This window comes from Nycticebus coucang, chromosome 21 (assembly GCF_027406575.1).
Source record: "Nycticebus coucang isolate mNycCou1 chromosome 21, mNycCou1.pri, whole genome shotgun sequence".
Classification (NCBI taxonomy): domain Eukaryota; kingdom Metazoa; phylum Chordata; class Mammalia; order Primates; family Lorisidae; genus Nycticebus; species Nycticebus coucang.
Window position 1 is genome coordinate 56330115 of NC_069800.1, and position 23621 is coordinate 56353735.

Below are 23621 nucleotides of genomic sequence, written 5' to 3' on the forward strand. Positions count from 1 at the left end.
AAGAGTTGGAGGTTGCTGTGAGCTGTGATGCCACAGCACTCTACCCAGGGCAGCAGCTCGAGACTCTGTCTAAAAAAAAAAAAAAGATGGCGCCACTGGTTTCTAAAAGACTTTGACTTCCAAAGCAAGTGTTCTGGGGGAAAGAACATGGCGAAATTTGAGACCCACAGGGCTGGAGGAAGGTAGAGACAGAAGACAAAGACCATGTATCCGTTATCGTGCTCTGGCTTGCAAGTAACAAAAACATCAACCCAAAGTGGCTTAAACAGTAAAAATATTTACGATCGCTTCATGTAAGTTCAGAGACAGGCCTTTCTGGGGACAGCTCCACAACCCAGCCATGTTGTCAAGGACCTAGGTGCTTTCTATCTCTTTTCTCTTTCATCTTAGCCTGCTGGAAAAAATTCCTCCCCTAGGTATCTTCTACCAGAGGGGGAAACCTTTCCCAGAAGCTCCTAGACAGACTTGGCCACATGTGCCCCTGGCCAGGACTGAGTCACATGCCCATGCCCTACTGCAAGGGAGGCTTAGAAAAGGGCCAGCTCCCTCTTTCAGGCTCTGTCATAATGGGTAGGCTCTGTCAGCCAAGATGAAGAGGGAAGGGAACCAGCAGGGAAGCAACCCACCGTGTGTGTGTGGAAGGGAATTAACATTCATAGAGCGCTGCTTATAACCATAGCTGTCCCCTAAATGTCCAGCTTCCCTTTTTTTTTTTTTTTTTTTAATTTGGCCGGGGCTGGGTTTGAACCCGCCACCTCCGGCACATGGGACCGGCACCCTACCCGCTGAGCCACAGGCGCCGCCCAGCTTCCCTTTTAATATCCAACAATGGTACCCCATGACTCTAAGAAGTCCAAAATTCTTCAGGTTCTTTCTGTAGGACATTACTCAGAATCTCTGAGTGTTGTTCACAAGTCTCATGGACCACCTGAGCCATTCCCACCAGGGCTTCTAGTGCCCTGTCTGCCATCTCTAACTGCCTGCACTTGCTGCTCCTGTACCTAAGACCATCTTGCCCTGGAAGTGACACCCAGCTCTCTTCCTCACCAGCCCCCCCCAAACATGGCTGGATTAATTAGAATATAGGCTCAGTTATTGTAGCTGAGACCCCACCCTCAACAGTGGCTTAAACAAAGCAGAAGTTTATTTTTAAACAATCTAAACACTGCCCACAAGCAGCCAGGATGACTGCAGCTGTGCATGTCAGCTGAGTATCAGCCCTTTTATGTGTCTCCCATGTAGCAAAGTGTGCATGACCAGTCTGGCATTGATGGGGCAGGTCTATGGGGTCAGAGTCTCTGGGCCTTCCATTGTGTTCTTCATTTCTACCATGATGCCCTTATATGCACAGTTGAACTTGGTGTCTACCATGTCACATTCCAGGAAGCAGGATGGAAGAAAAAGTGAAAGAAAGACACACACATCCCCACACTGTCCCCTCTACCCACCCTTTAGGTGCATGATTTAAAAGTGGACCCCATCTAGCCGGGCGTTGTGGCGGGCGCCTGTAGTCCCAGCTGCTTGGGAGGCTGAGGCAAGAGAATCATATAAGCCCAAAAGCTGGAGGTTGCTGTGAGCCGTGTGACGCCACGGCACTGTACCAAGGGCAGTAAAGTGAGACTCTGTCTCTACAAAAAAAAAAATAAATAAATAAAAGTGGACCCCATCACTTCCATTCACATCCTATTGGTCAGAATGCAGTCAGATGGCATATGTAGTTGCAAGGGAAGATGGGAAATGTAGTCTCTAGCTGAGCAAGCATGTGCCCAGCCTCAGTCCTGTTTTCTGTGAAAAGATAGTCTGGCCAGACACACAGCAACCTACCTCTCAGTTCAGGAGCTCTGTCCTAAAAATAGTGGTGGCTCTTAATGGCACAAGAGGACAAATTAGGACTAAAAAGAAAATAAAAAATACACACACTTCTACCTCTCGCCACATATACAAATTAATTCAAAATGGATTAAAGACTTAAACAAAAAAATGTTTAAAAATACAGAAGAAGATGAGAATTGATATTGAGCACAATTAGTATCTGACCCAACAGCTAAAATGAACCTATAGTAGTGAATAAAACTTTACCGAAGGCTTGGGGATAACAAGTGGGAATTACAGTGCAGAAAATGAGAACACAAAATTAAATTGTATAAATAAATAGGTCCTGGAGCTATTTATTTATGCTTCGTGCTTCTCCCCTGCTGATTTCTACCCTCCTTTCTCCCGGGCATCATGTCACACAGGAGCCAATCTGCCTTCCTCTCTAGAATTTAGGACACCCTCTTCTTCCTCTTGCCCCAGATAAAGCAAAAGTACCCCCTCCCTCCAAGTCCCAGAGTGAGTCTGACTTCCTTGCCTACCCCAGGATTGGGGCAGCAGAAAAATCCACATCCTTTGGGGAAAAAAGCTCCATCTCCACGTGGTGCCCCATGCAGTTCCCTTCCCCGTGACTTGGGTGAAGCTGTCTTGAGAATTGTAAGCACATTCCTTCAAATGGCAATGTCCTTTCAGCCACCCCAAATGGGAGTCCTCTCCCTACAGGCTTTCTTCCAGCATAAGGGGAAGAAAAGTTCAGGCCAGCCCAGCCTTCTCTGCAGGATCAAGTCTCAAACAGAAGACCATTTCCACTTTCAGATACAGAAACGACCGAAGCAAATACTTGATCAGTAAGACACACACCTCTCCCAGGGACTCCAGGAACACTTAAATCCAAGCTTTGAAATTAATTCTTCACCTCTAAAAGGTTACTGTCCAGCCACAGATTCACACAACTTACCGTATTTTGTTGTGTAGGATGCACACGCTTTTGCTCACATTTTTGAGGGAAAAATAAGAATGTACATTATACATGGGTAGTTCTAATTCTGTGTTTATAGAAATGTTTTTAATTCTTTTATGTATGTATATGCATTAAAAGTGTTATCCTAGAAAGCAATATGCAAAATAAAGCCCTGGAATATGGTAAAAAGTTTTGTTGAACTTCCAATGAACTTGCAACAAAAGCATTTTCGGCCAACAAAGACTGAAGTATTTCTCTTTGTACACTTTAGATGGGAGCTAACAATCTAGCTGATAGTTTCACGAAAGGTATTGGAAAATCCCTTGGAAAACGTTGCAGTGGTTTTTGCTGCAAGCTTTAAGCTTTGGATTTGAATTAAAAAATTAAAATGAAATTTTTTTTTGCTTGAAAGTTTGTGCCAAAAAAAGTAGGTATGCATTACACATGGAAGTGCATTATACATAGAAAAAATACGATATATACATTATCCTGATGCTGCTTATGATGGTGGATAAGTCGCATAACTACTCCAGGCCTCAGTTTCCTCATCTGTGGAATTAGGTTGATGACAGTTGTCAAAAAGATTGAAAGAGATAAAGGTAAGTGTTCGCTTAGTGTAAAGCCTGGCCCTTAGTTAATGTCTGCTACGTGTTTAATTACTCTTACTAAACAAAGTATACAACTTAGTATGGGAAATATGCATCTGGGTAATGTCACTGTTTTAGGATTTCCCCCAAGAGCTGGGATTTCTCCCAGAATAAAGGGGAAAGACCATTTCCATCTTCAAAGACAGAAACAGCTTCAAACCCTCTTCAAGAATTTGAAGACTATAAATCTCATCTTCAGAACTAGTTACTTAATTTTCAAGGCTTAAGACAAAAAGAGTATGCAGGCCTCCTTGTCAAAAATTATTAAGAATTTCAAGACAATGACAGCGGAGCAAACCAAGTGGGCAATCACATGGGTTGCACACACACAGCCATGAAGCTGGCCCTGCTTATCTTCAGCAGCAGGACAAAAAACAGAGATGTAAAATGGCAGATTGCAACATATGTTATGGAAACATCTGGAGACAGCCTGCTTTTTCCACTCAGCAACCCACACAATTATTAATATAATGACAATAGCCACATTTATGGACTCCTTGCCATGAGCTAGAGACCAGGCAGAATGTTCTATCCACACGACGTCGGTTAATCATCATACCCCTTTGCCTTACATAAAAAATGGAAAACCAAGATCAGAGAGTGTGAGGAACTTGTCCCGGGGCACATGAGCCTAAATCATCTAGATTCTAAAATCCACACCCGGAATCACTGTGGGTGCAACCTGGAAATCTTCCTTTAACTCCCCCTTTGCCAAAAGTGTGGAGCTGGATTTGGTTTTCATCTCTGGGTCCAACTTCCCTTTCGAACTTTCCCCCACGCCTCTGACCCTTCTTTCTCAGAAAACATGTGACTGCTCCAGTTCCCCTTGAATGCCTCCTCCTCCCACCAGGGAAGTCACACTTACTTGATGGGCAGCTTGGGATTATACTTATGTATTTATTTTTGTTTTGTTTTTAATGGCTTGCAGTGAAGTTTTAAAAGTTTTCTGGGTGGTAGAGAGATGGGAAAGTCTTGATTCAAGTGGGAGGTTGGGCACAGTGGTTCACCCGTATAATCCCAGCACTCTGGGAGGCTGAGGCAGGTGGATTGCTTGAGCTTAGGAGTACGAGACCAGCTTGAGCAAGAGTGAGAACTCGTCTCTTCTAAAAATAGAAAAACTAGCCAGGCATTGTGGTGGGTGCCTGTAGTCCCGCTACTTGGGAGGCTGAGGCAAGAAGATAGCTTGAGTCCAAGAGTTTGAGACTGCTGTGAGTTATGATGGCATGACGCTCTACCCAGGGCAATAGAGTGTGACTCTGTTTCAGAAAAAAAAAAAAAAAATGTGGAGGAGACCAGTGAAGATGTGAGTAAGGAGATTCTAGGCTGCAAACCTTCTAATGAGTTTCAAAATGGTGCAGAACTTTTATATAATATTTTAGAACTAGGGAGCTGGGTGTGGTGGCTCACACCTGTAATCCTAGCATGTGGGCGGTTGAGGTGGGTGGATTGCCTGAGGTCATGGGTTTGAGACCAACCTGAGCCAGAGAGAGACCTCATCTCTAAAAATAGCCGGGTGTTGTGGTGGGTACCTGTAGTCCCAGCTACTTGGGAGGCTGAGGCAAGGGGATCACTCCAACCCAAGAGTTTGAGGTTGCTGTGAGCTATGATACTACAGCACTCTACCGAGAGCAACGTAGTGAGACTCTATCTCATAAAAAAATAATAATAATAACATTTCAGAATTGGAAGTAGTATGTAGAACTAAACTGGGTTCAGATCCTGGCTCCACCATTTACTTATCTGTGTGACTGCAGCCAAGTCGCTTAACGTCTCTGTGCCACAGTTCAAAGGGGATCATAATACTATAAGGCTTCATAGTGGTAGTGTTAAGTAACAATTATCACTATTATTATCTTCATTATTATTATTATTATTAGAGCTCATGGGAGTTCTTGGAGAGATTGCATAGCATCATGGCTAAGAACACAGAGGCTCAAACCAGACCACCTGTATCTAAGTCCCACTTGACTGCTTACTATCTATATGACATTAGTTTAGAGACGCCATGTGCAGCTCAGTTGGGTCAATGAGACCCAAGGCCATAACTTGTGCTGAACCCACCAAGGAATAGGAGCTCTTTCTGCTGGAGTTACTCTGCTGACCGCAAGCCTAGGGCTGCTGGGACCATCCTGATCCCTGCTGGAGGTCAGCCTGCCTGAAAGAAAAGCTGGCACATAGGGAGAAAGATAAGAGGGCTGGGAAAAAGACCGAGTCACAATGACATTGTTTGAGCCCCTGGATCTGGCTGTGCCTGAAGCAAGCCTTCTTTGGACTTCCAGGTTTCATGAGCCAGTAAATTCCCCGTTTTGCAAATGCCACTTTCAATTGGGTTTTTCCCACTGGAAAGTATCCAGACTGACACCAGGAGGTTAAGCAACTTGCTCAGGCCTAAAAGCGAGTGAGTAGCAGACCCAGGATGTAGAAGCTCCTGAAGTACTGGACCATGATGCTCTACCACCCTCTGGCATGTGAGCATTTTGTACTTGGGTGTTCATTGATTTCACCTTTTATACCCTTCCCTGAGCAGATAAGCGTATTTTGTCATCTGTCAAATGGGGATAACACCAGGCTTGCAGGACTGGCTGTTGGGAAATTCAAAATTTGAGGTAACCCTGTTAGGTACCATGGTTTGCTCTGTGCATCCAGTTTCTAGTGCTTTCAGCCAGCCTGAAAGGTGCCCAAACTCCCCTAGGTGAGTACTTGTGAATCTCAGAGTGGAGAGCACGTCCCTGCCTGCATATATGTCCCCAGTGGTCAGTGAAGGGAGCAGAATGATCCTGACGACCCTCGAGCTCTGAATCTGGGAGGTGAAAAGATGCCCTGTCATCTCATTTCTGGAACCTTCCAAGGACTAGTGGGCTCTCCTGGGGATGACCCAGGAGAATCAAATCAACTAAGTCTCTTTTCTTCATGAAGCTTACGTTTAATGGCAGAGACAGACGATAAACACATAAAACAAATACATAACACCATATGGTAACACTAGGAAAAAAATAAGGCACAAATGTCTGGTAAGTGCCAAGAAGGAGAAGGGACAGAGTGAGAGGGCCCTTTTATTAGGAGTGGTCAGAAGGGACAGCCTCTCTGAGGAAGTGACATTTCATTAGAGACTCAGTTTGGGGGCTTTCTGGATCTCAGGTTCTCAGAACTGTTCTCACATTTTTGTAGGGAACTTGTGAACATGGCTCAGTCAGGAGTCAGTGCTCTGCTGGAGGCTTAGTAAACAGCCATCCTTCTCCTCCACTGACAACTCTTTGGACATTTAAAAAACTTAATGGGTCATTGATTTGTAGAGCTGATTTCCTCCATTAGCTAAATCTGTGAAGGAAAGGCCAGAGGAGAAGCAGGATGAGACCATTCTTCGGGCACGCCTGATAGGAAAAGCTTTCAGCCATCATGACACACGATCGTTTGTTTATTTTCTAACCAGTCATCACTAAAGACTTCCAGTTACCACCACCACATCACAGAGGGATCCCAGGGCGTGGCTGGTTCTAGGCCAGACCTTGGCAGAGATGCACTGGAGCTTTGCAGATCAACGCCAAAGCTCATAGGGACTCCGGCACCTTAAGTCCTTCCTCCCAACCAAATGTCGGGCACTCAGAGAATACAATAGTGAGGCCAAGAGAAAGAAACAAGCCAGGAAAAAAAACCAAAGTCAGAGAGATGTGCTAAGATGCAAATAAATGAGGTCTGTGCTAGAGAGTGAGTGGGGGTTATTTTAGGGAGGGTGGCCCAGGGAAGACCTGGGGAGGTGACATTTGACCTGAGATCGGAGAAGATGTACAAGATGCAGGGAGTAGAACAATTGGTGCAAAGGTCCTGAGGTGGGATTTAGCTCAGTGTATTAGGGGACGGAGACTGGAGTGAAGGAAGCCAGGGGGAGAGAGGTTGGGAGGTAGGCAGGGGCCAGGTCCCATGGGTCTTGTGGGCCAGGGTTAGGAATTATTTGGGTTTTATTCTAAGTAAGATCGGGAGCTCGTGGAGGGTTTTACATAGGAGGGTTTCACGATTTAAAAACTAAAAGCTCTCTCTCTCTGCTATGCGAAGAATGGACATGAGGCAAAGGTGATAACTGAAATTAGTGGTTTCATCCAGAAGCAATATTTGGGACAAGGTTTCACCCTCGGACACTGTCTGACAGGATTGAGTGAAGCCCCCCAAAAGGTATGTCCAAGTCCCAGTACTCATGACTCTGCCCTTATTTGGGAACAGGGTCTTTGCACAGGTAATTCATTTAAGGATATCAGGATGAGATCATCTGGGTGACCTGGAATTGACAAAGCATTCTGGATTAGGGCGGGTCCTAAATCCAACAATAGGTGCCCTTAAAAGAATGAGTCAGAGAGAGATTAGACGGAAGAGGAGGAAGCATAGAGGATAAAACCATGTAAAGAGTGAGGGAGAGACTGGGGTGATACTGCCAAAAGCGGAGGGATGTCTGGAGCCCTCAGACGATAGAAGGGGCAAGAAATGATTCTCCCCAAGAGACTTCAGAAGGAGCATGGCTCTGTCAACACAGGACTTTGGCCCCATTCAAAGGCTGCTCCAGTCCCTGGGTTGCATCCCCTTGTAGGCATCAGGGCCACTTGGGTTTCAGATGGGCATTTGATTTATTTACTTAGCTTGGTGTACAGGGTTAGGAATGAAGTAGTCCTGTTTTCTGTTCCAAGGAGCTCTCAGGGCTGTGAGTTCCAGAAAAACTAGAACTTAAATAACATAAGGGTGGGAGGAGTATATATGAAATCTGGAGATTCACTTAAACGAGCTAAGACTTAAATTAGGTAGCTTCCCAGTGGAGCTACCAACCCTTTTGCCAGAATTAGCATCTTTTGTTAAGTCCTATCAAAGCAGCTACATAGATTCAATAAGAATTCTTTTACCTCCCCATTAGCTATTATTTAAAGGTATGTAGTAATGACAGTTAATATTTAATGAGCCACCCACTATACTAAGACCATGACATGTACTCACTCCCTCTTCACCTAAGCCCTGAGATGGTGGGCGCTTTTATTATCTCCATTTACAAAGGATAGAGAGCACAGAGGCTCAGAGATTAGTGATAATTTCAAGATTGTACAACTAGTATTTAGTAGATCTGGAATTTGTACCCACAAAGCCTGGCTCCAAAGCAAGCTCTTTGAAGATCAGGTTAGAATCCTGGTTTTCATACTAACCTGCAGTGTTAAGCTAGACAAATGATTTTGCTTCTTTGCGCCTCAGTTTCCTTATCTATAAAATGGGAGATTAAATGAGAATGTGTACTTGGAATGCCTGTCACAGTGTCTGCCACAAGAACTCAAGGAATGAGCTGGAAAGCTGATAATACCAGGCAGCTGCTCTGGTCAAGCCTCTAGATCAGGCGTCCTCAAACTTTTTAAACAGAGGGCCAATTCACTGTCCCTCAGACCGTTGGAGGGCCAGACTATAGTTTAAAAAAAAACTATGAACAAATTCCTATGCACACTACACATATCTTATTTTGAAGTAAAAAAACAAAATGGGAACAAATACAATCCATACCGCCTCATGTGGCCCGCGGGCAGCAGTTTGAGGACCCCTAGATTCTCTGACCTCAAGGAGTTCACAATCTCCATATGAAAGTGCAAGGCCAGGCGCCGCTTGTGGCTCAGTGAGTAGGGCACCAGCTCCATATATCAAGGGTGTCAGGTTTGAACTCTGCCAGGCCAAACTGAAACAACAACAACAACAAAATAGCCAGGTGTTGTGGCGGGCGCCTGTAGTCCCAGGTATTCTGGAGGCTGAGGCAAGAGAATCGTCTAAGCCCAAGAACTGGAGGTTGCTAGCTGGAGGCTGCTGTGAGCTGGGATGCCACAGCACCCTACCTAGGACAAAGTGAGACTCTGTCTCTAAAAAAAAAAATAATTAAAAAAATATATATATATATAGGATGGTGCCTGTGGCTCAGTGAGTAGGGCGCCGGCCCCATATGCCGAGGGTGGCAGGTTCAAACCCAGCCCCGGCCAAACTGCAACAAAAAAATAGCCGGGTGTTGTGGCGGGTGCCTGTAGTCCCAGCTGCTCGGGAGGCTGAGGCAAGAGAATCGTGTAAGCCCAAGAGTTAGAGGTTTCTGTGAGCCATGTGACGCCACGGCACTCTACCTGAGGATGGTACAGTGAGACTCTGTCTCTACAAAAAAAAAAATATATATGTGTGTGTGTGTGTGTGTGTGTGTGTGTACGTGTGCAAGGCCCAGAGGTGGATGGTTTAAATTAGAGCTCCAGGAAAGGCAACCTGACTACCCCTAAATGCAGATTCCTGGACCTTACACCCAGACCAGGGGTATATGACTCTTTTGGAGGTGGGCCCAGGAATCTGCATTCTTCAACTCACTTTCCAGGCAATTGTTAATTGTGAATAGACCAAATTATAATAAATGTAAAGATCTTAATTTGCTTTATTTCCGATTCTAGAATTGGGCAAGACTTCATTTCATAAACAAGAATGAGTGTTCCAATGAGCAAAAGAGTTTGGTTTTATAGACAGAAAAGGACTGAAGAAAGCAGAAACAAAAAACAAAAAGTAGATAGGTCACTTCAAATTTGCTTTCCGTGGAGGGCAGGAAGAGGGGAACAGAATCAATAGAGAAATAACGGATTGGTTAACATCAAGTTACTTTTTGTTGATGAATTAAAAGAACAGGGAACTTCATTATCATGCTGACTGGAACTGGCCAGTTTGGGAAATCAGATTGTTTATTCTGATTTCTTGCAAGGTCCTTAGTGACTGAACTTCTTTTTTTTTTTTTTTTGGTCGGGGCTGGGTTTGAACCGGCCACCTCCGGCATATGGGGCCACCACCCTACCCCTTTGAGCCACAGGCGCCGCCCAGTGACTGGAACTTTTGCATGAGTGACTCCACTTTGATTTTTAGTCTGGTCTGTTAGGGCCCAGGGCAGGAGCTTAGTCTGAAAGGTCGGTCTCCTGTGCTTCTTATTTGATATAATTCACCACAGAATTCGTGCTCCACTTTGTTCACTGTGGGCAAGATTTCCTTGATACTTTGTGAAATTGAAAAGCACTCCAGGATTCAGCACCTGAACAGAAGTTTCGTGCAGAAGCACAAGCCTTCCAGAGTAGGGGCTATTCCCCAGTAGTCCGGTGAATTTTAAGGTCTCCTAGGTTTCAGGAAAAGAGGCGGATATCTGGTCTGAGGCGGGAGGCAGGAAACGTGGGGCATGCTGCCCTCCGCCCACACTCCAGGTTGGAGCACTGAGGCCAGCGCCGATTCTGCGCTGCAGAAAAGAAGCAGGACTAAATCAAGGTCACTCGCTTTGCCTCTAGCCGCTAAGCGGAGCCTGGAAGTCAAGACTTGTCTTTTGCAAGCCCACGCGCCGTGGGCGGGGCTATCGGGGTCGCCTAGGCAACGGGCGCGCGCCCTCCGCGAGCCCGAAGCCTCCGAGGGGAGGGGCGAGCGCGCGCACTACCAGACCTCTCGCGGTGCTGAGGCCGCTTCCCCTAACCCCTCCCCCTGCTCCGCCCCGCGGAAGTGCTTGCTGACTGGTTCTCTTTCTGAGGGGCGGAGCTCGTGGCAGGCGCGGTGCGTACTTCCGGCTGCCGGGTTGACATGAAGAAGCAGCGGCGGCTAGGGCGGCGGTAGCGGTGGCGATCGAGGCTTGCAGCGGGCCTCCGGGGCTAAGAGCGCGACGCGGCCTGGAGCGGCAGAAAGCGCAGTGGGCCGAAGAGGAAGCGCGGCAGCCGCCCTGGCCGGTCATGGAGATGGAAAAGGAGTTCGAGCAGATCGACAAGGCCGGGAGCTGGGCGGCCATTTACCAGGTGCGGGAGCGCCCCGCAACGAAGCGGGCGGTTCTCTTAGGCCGCGTGAACCTTCTGCTTAGACCGCCCCCCCCCATGCCCCATTCTCTCTCCGGGTACCGCCCTCCGCCTCGCCCAGACAGCTTGAGGGTTAGATCGCAGAGCGGTGCAGGCCGCCCCCCTCTCTCTTTGTCCCTCGGTGGGTCTGCATCTCGCCTGGGACTCGCAGCTCCTTTCGATCCTCTACCTACTTCACATCATCCGGCCTGGTAGCCCCTCAAGCCTGGGAGCCGCCCATCTGCGCTTCCATCGTGAATCCCTCGCCCCCGACCCCGCCCCCCTGGCTAGCCACTCTTTGTCCCTTGGGGTTGATTTAACACCCCCACCACTTCCTTCTTCTGGACTGGACCACCTCAGACTCTCTTCCTTTGTCTCCCTGGGGGGAAAAGGTTACTCCTCCCTCCTTCCTTCACATTTCCTTTCCCCTGGTCTCAGTATGCGTCGAGTCCCAAGGATGACAGTCCCCTTCCCTCTTTCTGCTCATTCATTTATTGGCTATGAACTGACTTACCTATTCCGTGCTAAGCACTGGAGATAGTTAGTGTTTGTTAAACAGGACAGGCGAGACCCGGTCCTTAGTGGAGCTAAGGTGAATAGGGTACTCAAGCACAAAAGCAAATAATTTCCGTTGATGAGAAGTGCTGTGACGAGAACATCCTTATGGGGTAGAGGGTGACTGCATGGAAGGCCGGCTATCTTAGATCAGGGCAGGTCTGTCTGAGGAAGAGACATCTGCTCTGTGATCTCAATGAGGAGGAACAGAAAGCCAAGAGAATGGTCGACTGGAGAGCCTTCCAGCCAGAATGCCTGCAGTACTCTCTCCACTGAGGCCAGAACATCCTTTCAGGCAGGGAATAGGGAAGGTTAATGTTTTAACCCTCTCTAAAATAGCATCTTTCCTCAATGACCATCTTGTTCTTTGGTCATGGCTGAGATAATCTTTTGTCTTCCAGCTCTCACCTACTCTTGGGTGATGGTGGTTCATTAATAAAAAGTTAGTAAGGTAGGGTTTCTCACGTATCTGTAAAACATTAAAAACACGAAGAGGTTTTCTTTCACAAGCAGCTAAATCCTCTAAAGAAAATATGTACTCCTGATTACCGGGAAATGTCATTGCGGGGGTTGTGAGGATTAACCAAAACCACACTCGTCCTGTATCTTAAATAAGCGATGTACAGAATAGAGAGATTTTGTTACTTGTTTAAAGGGAGAAGCAGTTTTCAGTTTATAGGCTCAAAAGCCAAATTATGAGATCCATCAGCTGTAATGTTAAAATCCATTTTGAAGGTGGCGCCTGTGGCTCAAGGAGTAGGGCGCCAGTCCCATATGCCGGAGGTGGTGGGTTCAAACCCAGCCCTGGCCAAAAAAAAAAAAAAAAAAAAAAAAAAATCCATTTTGAACTTCACTTAAAAAGGAAAAAAGCTTTAAGCACTTCTTTGGTATGCTTGACTAACAAAAACCTTTTTTTGGAAGCCTTGATTTCATGTGGATTTGCATTCAGCTTATTGGACACGATTCTTTTTATTTGGACTGTAATCTATATTAGTTTCTGGTAGACTAATATTTATAACCATTGTAATCTATATAAGTATAATTGATGAATATATAAAATTTGTATTCCATGTCTGGTAATTGAATGACTTTGGGGGTGCCCAGATACATTTTCTGTATCAGAGTTAGTGCATTAGACTCTAAAGTGGCTTTAAATGAAAATTGTTTGTCTGAAGTGTTGGAGTCCATTATGATATATACACCATTGCAAGTGGGTGGAAATCTTTTATGCTGAAACTAAATTGGCAACAAGAGATGCATATTATAAATGCTACTAGGGTGAAGTGTGTTGGTCTTCAGTTAATTTCTCTCATTATTCTTAAGTTTCTTTACCACCTTTAAACCCTACAAGTTAGTCAAGATATTGAGATTGCCCCAGCTTTTGAATGGATTGTCACATTCCTGAAGGTGGTTTCTTTTGAATTGTCACTGGGTTTTTCTAATGTCTACCATGCAGATATTTTTCTTTTCCAAAATCGAAGTCAGAAGCTCCTTTTTAAGTTTAAAAAAGGCCCTTTATCATACAGTTATGGCATTTTTAGAAATGTAGAGTTCAAATGAGTCTATAAAGTATCTGATTTTCCAAAATGTGTCAGTTTACCAAACCATTGCTTTTCAAGGACTCAAAGAAATATGCACATTAAAAATGGCATGTTTGAAAAATTAATTTCATAGCATGTCAAAATGAGGGCAGCCTTATACAAAGTCATATTTTTGTTTTGTTTTGTTTTGTGTTTGAGATGGGGGTCTCGCTCTGTTGCCCAGGGTAGAGTGCATTGGTGCTAACATACATGTAGCTCACTGGGCCCAACTGATCCACCACAGCTTCTTAAGTAGCTGGGATCATAGGCAGGCCACCACACCTGGCTAATTTTTCCATTATCTGTAGAAATAGGGTCTCACTCTGTTTCCCTGGCCTCAAGTAATCCTCCGGCTGATCTTCCAAAGTGCTGAGATTAAAAGTGTGAGCCTGTCATATTTTGAGCTTGCCTGGTCTTTTGTGATTAGAAAAATAACATGTAACTTCTGCTTAAAACTTTGTTTTAACAGAATAGTATAGTCATTTCTCACCATTCTAACTTCTTTTCTAATTAGAACAAAAAGATGCAAAAAACTTGAAAACAATTGGGAAAGAAAAAAGGGTAAGATGGACTTTTGAGTGCTGAGGAAAGTGGCAGCTTAGAAATGTTTTTTGAGCCAAGATTCTATGCTAGCTCAATTTGATAAGTGAGCATGACCCTATTTTTAATTTTTAAAGCTGGAAACCAAATAAAGCTTTGCTAGCCTGTGTGGATGGCTTTACACATTGTTCCTAGCATTTAAACAATTTATTTTTTTACATTTTGGTCACTATATTAAATGACATTAAATAGTTTACGTGTCAACTACTAAATAGCATTTTGGTGAAAACACAGTATGTTGTCATACTTGAATGCTTTTTGTCCCAGTTATAGTTAAACGATTTTAATCATCGGGTTTGAAAAGTGGAAGTAATACTTGGTGAGCCCCATATTGAGTTGGTCTAGCTGTGCAGAAGAGGGAAGAGAGTCCAGATAAGGAAAAGGCTTAGTTTTAGCAAGCTAGAGGAACAGGGGAGAGGCTTGAATGCATGAAAATAGCTGATGTGCTGTAGTTTAAGAGGGTTTGGGTCAGGTGGGGCTTTAATGCCTCAACTCTAAATTCTTTGATTCTCTGACATCTTTACTACTCTTCAGTGTGAATGATTTGATCATTTCAGATAAAGGAGATTGCAACAGTAGGTCATGACTTGAAGGCAAGATTGATTACGTGTTAGAGGCAGGCTTTGTAAAGTGGGCCACTTTTCCATTTGATATTTGTTTTTTATAGCTGTTTTCATTGTGAAATACCATCTAATGCCTGACTAGGTTAAAACCTTGTTACAACAACAGTTCATTGAAATTCCTTACTAGTGTGTACAATTTATATTTTTATATTGCAAAAAGCTGAATATTAAAACTTGCCAATAATGTTGAGCAGCACCTGTGGCTCAGTGAGAAGGGCGCCAGCCCCATATACCGACGGTGGTGGGTTTGAACCCGGCCCCGGCCAGCCAAACTGCAACAAAAAAAATAGCCGGGTGTTGTGGCAGGCGCCTGTAGTCCCAGCTACTTGGAAGGCTGAGACTAGAGAATTGTCTAAGCCCGGGAGTTGGAGGTTGCTGTGAGCTGTGATGCCACAGCACTCTACCAGGGGCGACAAAGTGAAACTCTGTCTCTTTAAAAAAAAAAAAAAAAAAAACCAAAAAACTTCCCAATAATATTGATTTAAATACCATTCTCTTCCGGGGTGGTGGTGGTGGGGCACTATTTTGTGCAGAGGAGAAAGATCTATATGCTATGACTCACTTCACTTAAAAAGAGACAAACGGAAATGACATGGAGAGACTGGGAAGTTCCTTGTCATCTTGAGTGACCAGTTAGATCTAAATGTTCTCATTTAGCCTGGTTTGAGTGAACTAAATTTAGGTGTCTGATCAGCACTTTAGAAATGGTGTAGAGACTTTTGTAATTGTCTGGACTGCTTGCTATTAACTGGGAGCACAAGTAGAAATAGTGGAGAGAACTTTTTGCTATCTTTATTTGACATCCCTGGTGTATTTATAGGGATACTTTGGTGCTTTTGCAAGTAAGCAAACCATGTCAGATGGTTCTGAAAAGTCAGCTGGGGGATAATGGGAATGCAAATGGTTTTTAGCTGCCTGTTATCTACCCTTGGGATCCTTGCATTTAAGCATGAATTGCTCCTCAAAACCTATTAAAATACCTGGTATTGAATGATGTAATTGAATGTATGCTGAATTTCATGACAGAAGTGAATAAGAAATTTCCTGTGGAGGTTTTTCAGCTATAAACTGCTAAAATAAGTGCCTTTTGGCTTTCTTCCCTTTTGTTCTTTTTTTTTTTTTTTTTTGTAGAGACAGAGTCTCACTTTATTGCCCTTGGTAGAATGCCGTGGCGTCACACAGCTCACAGCAACCTCCAACTCCTAGGCTTAGGCCATTCTCTTGCCTCAGCCTCCCAAGTACCTGGGATTACAGGCGCCTGCCACAACGCCCGGCTATTTTTTTTTTGTTGCAGTTTGGCCGGGGCTGGGTTTGAACCCACCAACCTCGGCATATGGGGCCAGCGCCCTACCCGCTGAGCCACAGGCGCCGCCCTCTTTTCTTTTTTTTAAAGAAAACCGTCTGTTTTCTGATCTTTTAGGTTGCAGAATCCTTCTGGGAATTTTTGTTCTATGCTGTACTTTTACTATAACAAGCCCTCTTCCTGAAGCCTACCTGAAGGCCCATGTAGATTTTGCACATTATGGGATTCCTCTCTACAGGGTTCATGCGCATGTGTTCCTGATAACAGCTAATACCAGCACATAGGCTGTGCTTGTTCCTTTACGTTGCCTGCGTTCAGGAAAATTGGAACTCTAGCTGGGCCCTTGTTTCTCAGACAGTGTAGTTTGACACCAGCTACTCCATGTCCTCATCTTGGGCATCCAGGAAAGCTGAGGACTTGCAGTAGTCCGTGATTCTGCCACATTTTGTTGGTGAGTCACCACGGCGTCCTTTCCACTCCCCCAGTGGTCTAGGTTCTTGTTGTGCCTGTAGATCTGCAGTTGTTTCTAGCTTCACACTGTAGAAATGGGTGAAACTAGTTACCCGTTAACATGGTCACTGCAGTTCCTCCACGTTCCCCTCTCCTGCGCCATGTGTGTTCTTCACGTTATCACTAGAGTAATTGCTCTAAAACTAGATCGGAGCCTGTCAGTGCTCTGTGTAACTTCTTCTGATGCTTTCATAATACCTGTAAGGCCCGAACTGCTTAACATGGCAACCAAGTTCCAGTCATCCCCTCCCATGTGGCTTCCATTCTAAGCCACATCAGAAGGGGCGGCATTCTCCAAACTCTCAGCACTTGGTCTAGGATACTTGTCCCTTTAATTCTAACTTGCACCTTCCAGTTCAAATCTGTGCTTCCTCACATTAGAATTTTGCTCTGTCACGTCTGTGTTTCCACATAACTGACGCCTATCTCCTGCAAAGCCCTGCTGTCATTGCAGCCGCCTCTTTATATCCTGGGTCTGTAGAGCCCGAGCTTGCTGAGCTCACCTGTTCTAGCTTGTTCATTCATCTTGGAATCCTCTGCATCTGGCACGAAGTAGGTGCCTACCAAATGTTGGGGTTGAATTGGTTGTCAGCATTTGGCTAGCCTGACATAATGAAGATATACGAAGTAGGTTCTCAAATCCCATTCTGTGAGAAGGGGGAAGGACAGAAACAAATCAGTTAGCCCACTTTAGTACCAATGGCAGAGGCCACTCTGGGAAAACACCCCCACATTTTGAGGTAATTTACCTAATGAGGTGAATTAGCTTTGCCTACTGTCAAGTGACTTAGGAAGAAAGGCTTGAATTCTTACCCAGTTTAGAAGTTGATACCAACATTTTGTTTCACACACTTGAAATTTAACAGTAAATTTGTACTTGGCCTAAAGTGAACCTTAATAGCCAACTTGGAGGTAATATGTCTGTCTCTAAGAATTGTTGAATCACTGTCTTCATTACTCTTGACTAGTTCTTACAAGCCTTCTAGAGGGGCTTTATAGTGGGTTCATAATTTTTAAAAAATTTTGGGATATGTAATATGGTTCTCCATAAAATCACAACACTTACAAAGACTTCTATTTTTTTTTCCACATGATAAATGGCAAAGGCAAACCACCCTTAAGGCCAGGAGAGTAGTCTGATCTCTGTTTTTTCTTGTGTTCTTAGTACCTGGGTATGAGTTGTAGCCTCAGCTGCCCCACTAATAGTGCTGCATGGGTTCCTTACTTTGTTCCTTACTTTGTTCCTTTGTGCTTGGTTCCTTCCTCTGTAAAAATATCCTAGACTAACCGATCATTAATTTCAAGTTAATAAAAGTCCTTAATGTACTTACCAAGAGAATTTAAGGTTCCTGAAGTAATCCTTGTAAATACTGCAGTGGTTACTCGATTTTGTGAGGTGTAGGTGGATACAGTTAGGCAAAAAAATTTACAGGAGGTTGTGAGTAACATTAACAACTCAAAAGAATTGGGTCTTTTTTTCTCAAGAGGCATTAAGCATTTCAAATAAGTTCATTTGATTTAGTAATGTGGGAAAATGAGCAGCCTTGTCACACAAGTTACGCTTGCAACTTTTCTGTAAGTAGCAATTGGGTGGTTTTTCCTGTAAAAGATAGAGGAACTGATTCTTGAGAATTTACGAAAGATTGAGCCCCAGCTAGGTACACTAAGAGTAGCTGCCCTTTATGTTGTAATTTTAGAAAGAAACCTACATCTGGCTTAAGCTTTGTTTGAATAATATGATTGTTAACACATCTGCTATGTTTGAGAAGAAAGTACCTAAGTCTCCAGTGTTTTAGAGATAATGCTTTACTTTATGTAGACGTGGTCTTCAAATTTTATTAGCTGCTGCCCTCTGCCTTTCAAGGCAGTTTGACATAACCGCAAGTTATCTTGCTGACAGCTTGTAAATTTTGAACGTCTGAAAACTGGAATCAAGACCATTTCACATGGAAGATTCCCCCTGTCCCCCCCAAAAAGCTAAAGAAAAGTCTAGCTCCCAAATCTGTTGATCTCTGGACTTGAGTATAAGTCAACTGCAGACAAAATAATACTAACTACTGATAAATAATTTTAGTCCTCTTTTTATCTTTAAAAAATTTGTGACATAGTTCAGTTTACAGGTCTGAATGCTTATGATTCTACCAAGGCAGTAAAAACTTTTCTGGATACCCCATGATAATTAGATTAAGTGCTTCAAGAAGTCAGCTCTGTAATAATGACTCAGTTCCCAGGGCAAAGTGACCCTTAACGGTGTGTATTTTCTCTGGGAAATGCACATATTCCTTACTGCTCCTAATCTAGTACTATACTGGGAAATTCTAAATCCTTCTTAAGGATTAGCCCACTTGTTGGGATAAACTTTTTGGTGTGAGTGGTCTTGGGTATTTTACTTTAGAGGTTTCTTCCTAGACACTGAGGCATATTTTTCTTTTACAGCTGAAGAAGGAAAAGCCTTGACTGTGTTTGTGGCTTTTGTGGGTGAGCAACAAAGATAAGATGAGCATAGCAAAACTAGGCTTTCAAAATTATATGTTGAAAATTAAATGTATTAGTGATTGAAGAAGGAAAAGTCTTTCCTTATCTTTGTTATAAAACATTTTTCTCCTGACTTTATTTTTTTTTCTTAATGGATTTGTATTGACATCCTTCCTTTTGAAGAATCTTATTTAGAAACTGCCGCACCAAATTCCAGCAAATGGCGAAATTTTTTTTTTTTTTATAGATAGAGTCTCACTCTGTCACCCTGGGTCGAGTGCTGTGGTATCAGCCTAGCTCACAACAACCTCAAATTCTTGGGCTCAAGAGCTTCAGTCTCTTGAGTAGCTAGGACTATAGGTGCCCACAACACCGGGCTAGTTTTTCTATTTTTAGTAGAGACAGGGTCTCGCTCTTGCTTAGGCTGGTCTTGAACTCCTAAGCTCAAGTGATCCACCTGGCTCGCCCTCCTAGAGTGCTAGGATTATAGGTGTGAGTCACCACAGCTGGCCAGCTCAGCTAATTTTTATTCTCATGAGTGCTGGTTACTTGGAGGATTGTACATTATTGCAAATTATTCATAGGAGTGTCAGCATCAAATAATTATTTAAAATAATTTGAATTCTCTTAGAAACTTAGGCTGGATGCAGTGGCTCATGCCTCTAATTCTAGCATTCTGAGAGGCCAAGGCAGGTGAATCCCTTGTGCTGAGGAGTTTGAGACCAGTCTGAGCAAGAGCAAGACCCAGTCTTTACTAAAAATAGAAAAACTAAGGCAAGAGTTAAGCCCAGGAGTTTGATGTCTCTGTGAGCTATGACATCATGGCACTTTACCCAGGGCAACAGAGTGAGAGTCTGTCTCAAAGAAAAAAAAAGAACATGGGTTACTTAAAAAATGTCTACGGATGAAATCACTTCCGAATATAACGACATTCAAGAGAGCACATAAACAGACTTGCATTTAGCATAATGGGTAAATTAGCTGTAAATTCCTTTGATGGCCAAACATTTGTCACTTTTATATTTATCTTTTTGGGGGAAATTACTGCTTCACTATTTAAATAGTCAGGGCTTAGTTTCTTTTGTAAGGATAAAGGCAAAATGTGCTTTGCCGAGTCATAAATATTTGTGTGCCTAAGTTTTGCACAGAGAGAAGGCACCTCTAGGAACGTATCCAGTGGTTTTTTTTGGAGGGGTCAGGTATATTGTCTTATGGGTTTTTGGCATCACTGTTTGCTTTGTTGTTTTCACCCTGATTTGAACTGTATTTTGATAACTCCTTTGAATGAAGAGCATCACCATTATTATTCTCTACTCCCTGGACATTCCCTGTTGCCAGAGTCTTTAGTATCATCCTCGGAGGTGGGGTGAAGCAGATGGTGCTGGGATCAAGAAGTTGCATTAATGGGCTGGCACAGTGGCTCATGCCTGTAATCCTAGCACTCTGAGAGGCTGAGGCGAGTAGATTGCCTGAGTTTGGGGGTTCAAGACCAGCCTGAGCAAGAGTGTGACCCCGTCTCTAAAAATAGCTGGGCGTTGTAGCAGGTGCCTATAGTCCCAACTACTTGGAAGGCTGAGGCAAGAGAATCGCTTGAGTGCAAGAGTTTGAGGTTGCTGTGAGCTGTGACGCTACAGCACTCTACTGAGGGCGACAAAGTGAGACACTGTCTCAAAAAAAAAAAGTTGCATTAAGCTGCGTCAGGGTGACAGGCTCAAAGGCACAGTTTTGGAGTAGTCCCCAGCATGCCAGCTGGTTTAGCTACACTTAAGGATCAGCTGGTCCACATCTCCTGAACATTCCTTGAGAATCCACACCCTCATGTTGCTGGGTTTTAATGCCCCTTTATGTACCTAGCAGAGAACCATTGCTAAGCATTTTAAATATCTTTAGAGTCTTACTGACAGTTTTTCTTAATCAAGTTCTAGGAATATTAGTGCTGTTAGCAGCATTTTCTTTCGTCTGTTTCTACCACATCTACCACAAATAACTACTCACAGCTGCTTCTTTCCCTTACTTTTCTGCCTGCTAATGAGAATGCTTTTGAGAGTTTGAGTAATAAGTTTGAAGAGTACCCAGTGGCACTTAGTCGGTTTAACCACTTGTTTTCATCCTTTATGATCTTGACTTTGCCTCAGAAAACTTGTCACAAAATTTACCAAAACATAGGGATTATGCAGAGAGAAGCACTGTAAAAATAGTTGAAGTTTAACAAACCTCATGCCTTTTTTACTCATGAATGCATATTTGTCAGCTAAGCCACCTTTTGCAACTTGTTCCACGACTTGATGACGACAGACTTTTGTGTTTCCCAACAGGCTTGGAAGATGTTGCTTTTGAAAGTAGGAAATAAAATGGCTTTAGAAGATGGAGGCAGCCTTTGGTTTGAAGTAGAAGGCTGGTATGTTCCTAGTCATCGGCAGGAGCTGCAGCTGGAGATGGGTGTGGGCCTTCATCTAAAATTTCCTATCTTCAGTTTGAGGAGGTGGCTACCCGTGTAACCACTTAAGAACTGCATGGTACGTGCTGTTTTATTTACAAGGCAAAAATCGAGCTCTAATGGTTTCCCTTGTACTTGCCTTCAAATTAATAAAATGTCAGCCTTTGGTAATGTTTACCTGCCAGGTACATTTTAGAAGGAAGAAAGGATATAGCTGAAGTTACAGGATTCAGTTGGCATCATACCTTCAGTTTTGTAAATGCCTTTAATGTTTGATTTTTGTAGGTTGATCATAAGGAAGCGATAAGTATGTTAGGTTATTTGTGGTTTGAGCTAATTTTAGTCTCCCTTTCACAGCTTGCTTCTTGTCCTTTGCCATTAAAACATGCTTTCTAGAAAGACACATTTTGAATGTAGAACACAATGTATGTTCTATACTTGGCTGCGTTTCAAAAAATAATTTCTGGGGCTTTGGAAGTTGTAATAGTAGTAACATTATTTTTAAATCATTGATGCTTTTGCTTAGTGACGCCCACTTTTTCAGCAGGTAAATTAGATTCTTTCATAGAGATTTAAAACTCTTTTTCCAAGTCAGTAATTAAAAAGGCATTGCTGGTATTAGAGGATTTTTAAAAGGTTATGACCAGCCTTGCAAGGTATGAAAGCAGGGCTTTGCTGGGCTGTATATAGGAAACTTTTCCCAGCCTGACCTTTTGGTTGATAGAGCGTTTTGCTCCCAAGGGCAGGGGCCAGTGTCTGTCTCCAAAATACCGGTTAGCATCACACAGAACAGTTATTTTTCAAAGCTGCAGTCTCAGGCTGCCCTGTTGCCCTTCACCAACCACCCTGAACATACATACCCCAGGGACATATGAAGTAATGGAAAAAAAGGACTCAGGGAACCTGGGTTTGGGTTCTGAGTCTGCCTTTGACTATTGTGGGACCTTGAGAGTTCTATACAGCACTATAAAATGTAATCATCAGACCAGGCAGCCTTTTAGCATGACTTGGATCTGACCTACAATTAAAATAGTCACATGAGGAGCCTGGAGCTTTCTGAAAAAATTGGGGCTTCATGTCCTACTCCTGCTGGATGCTCCCCCTTATCTAAAAGTAGGGCAGAACTTTCAAATTTCATATTAAGTCAAATTAAAACTTGAACAATGTATTATTGATGTCCTTCAAAATAATAAAATGCCCTGTGAGGACATAAATCAGATTATATTATAAAATTACTGAATGCCACATGGGGTAAATGCAGTTCCTTTTAGAATTCTTCTGTCTAAAGAGGAATGTTGGGTTTTGTAATTGGACCAGAATCTCCTATTTGAGAGAGAAACATACAGTCTGCTTCACAGACTGCCTTTGATCAGGGCCCACTATAGCTAACATTCACATACCATCAATTGGTCTGTAACAGCAGAAAATATTTTATGATGACACTTAGGTCTCAGAGCCTCAGTGTTCTTCTCTGCCAGGTCTCCCATGTCCTGTGTCCAGCTTCATAATACCATTGTGGCAGTGTAGTCATTCATTTCAGCTTCCAGAGAGGGACCAGGGATTGTGCTACACCTCCTTGATCTGTTAGGATGTATGAAGAGGTGGTTTATAGTTTTTGACCTTTGCCCAGTTTTCTAACTTCTTACCTAGATGTCACAAATTGGCCACCTACAGTCATACTTTGCTTGGTTCACACGGTGTTTGTTTTTTTTTTTTTTTTTTTAAGAAAACTATTCTCCAAAATCCATAGGGCTTCCAGTAAAATAAATAAATAAATAAGAAGAAGAAATGTAAAAGAGGAGTTTTATTGTCATTATTTCTAAATAAATCTGGAGAAATCACATACAAATCTGGATTTCTGGCTTCTCTTAAAAAATCCCGAAATCTGTGTCTGAGCCTGTATTGGCTCATCAGGTACATTTTCGGAGCAGGAAGGGATGTAGCTTAGCCGAGGGGCCTGGCCCCTGGGGATGTGTGCTTTTCAGTTTACCACAGCCCCACGGAGGCTCGCTCTGTCCTCATCTGTGTGTACTACTTGGCCCTTGGAGGCACTTCAGTTGGCGACGCCTGTTCCAAGCTGAGCTTTCTCTGGAAGTTTGATGTTAATATTAGCACTAACGTGACGTTTGGCTTTCTAAGTGGTTGATGTATTATCCTTTGTAAAAATCAAAGCAAAGAAATGGAGGGTTGGAGGCTCCGAAGAGTGCCTTTGACAGTAAGTCCAGGATAAAATCCCAGGCCAGGTCCTGTCCTTCCTTTTTCCTCTTTTCTTTTTCTCTCTTCTGC

At 43.5% G+C, this 23621-nt stretch overlaps 1 protein-coding gene and 1 non-coding gene across 3 annotated transcripts in view; both read left to right on the forward strand.

Moving 5' to 3' along the window:
• The first annotated feature begins 1796 nt into the window (after positions 1 to 1796).
• LOC128574386 (small Cajal body-specific RNA 11) lies at positions 1797 to 1886 on the forward strand. Its single transcript, XR_008376754.1, has one exon. It is a non-coding gene; the product is annotated as a small Cajal body-specific RNA 11 (non-coding RNA).
• Positions 1887 to 10944: 9058 nt separating this feature from the next.
• PTPN1 (protein tyrosine phosphatase non-receptor type 1) overlaps positions 10945 to 23621 on the forward strand; it is a 71217-nt gene continuing 58540 nt past the window's right edge. Inside the window, exons 1-2 of one of the 2 annotated variants that reach the window (XM_053573626.1) lie at positions 10997 to 11216; positions 21214 to 21414. In XM_053573626.1, the coding sequence (XP_053429601.1) occupies positions 21412 to 21414 (3 nt within the window). In that variant the 5' untranslated portion in view covers positions 10997 to 11216; positions 21214 to 21411. Of the gene's footprint in view, positions 11217 to 21213; positions 21415 to 23621 lie in introns of both variants that reach the window. The other variant, XM_053573624.1, reaches the window with a different exon arrangement.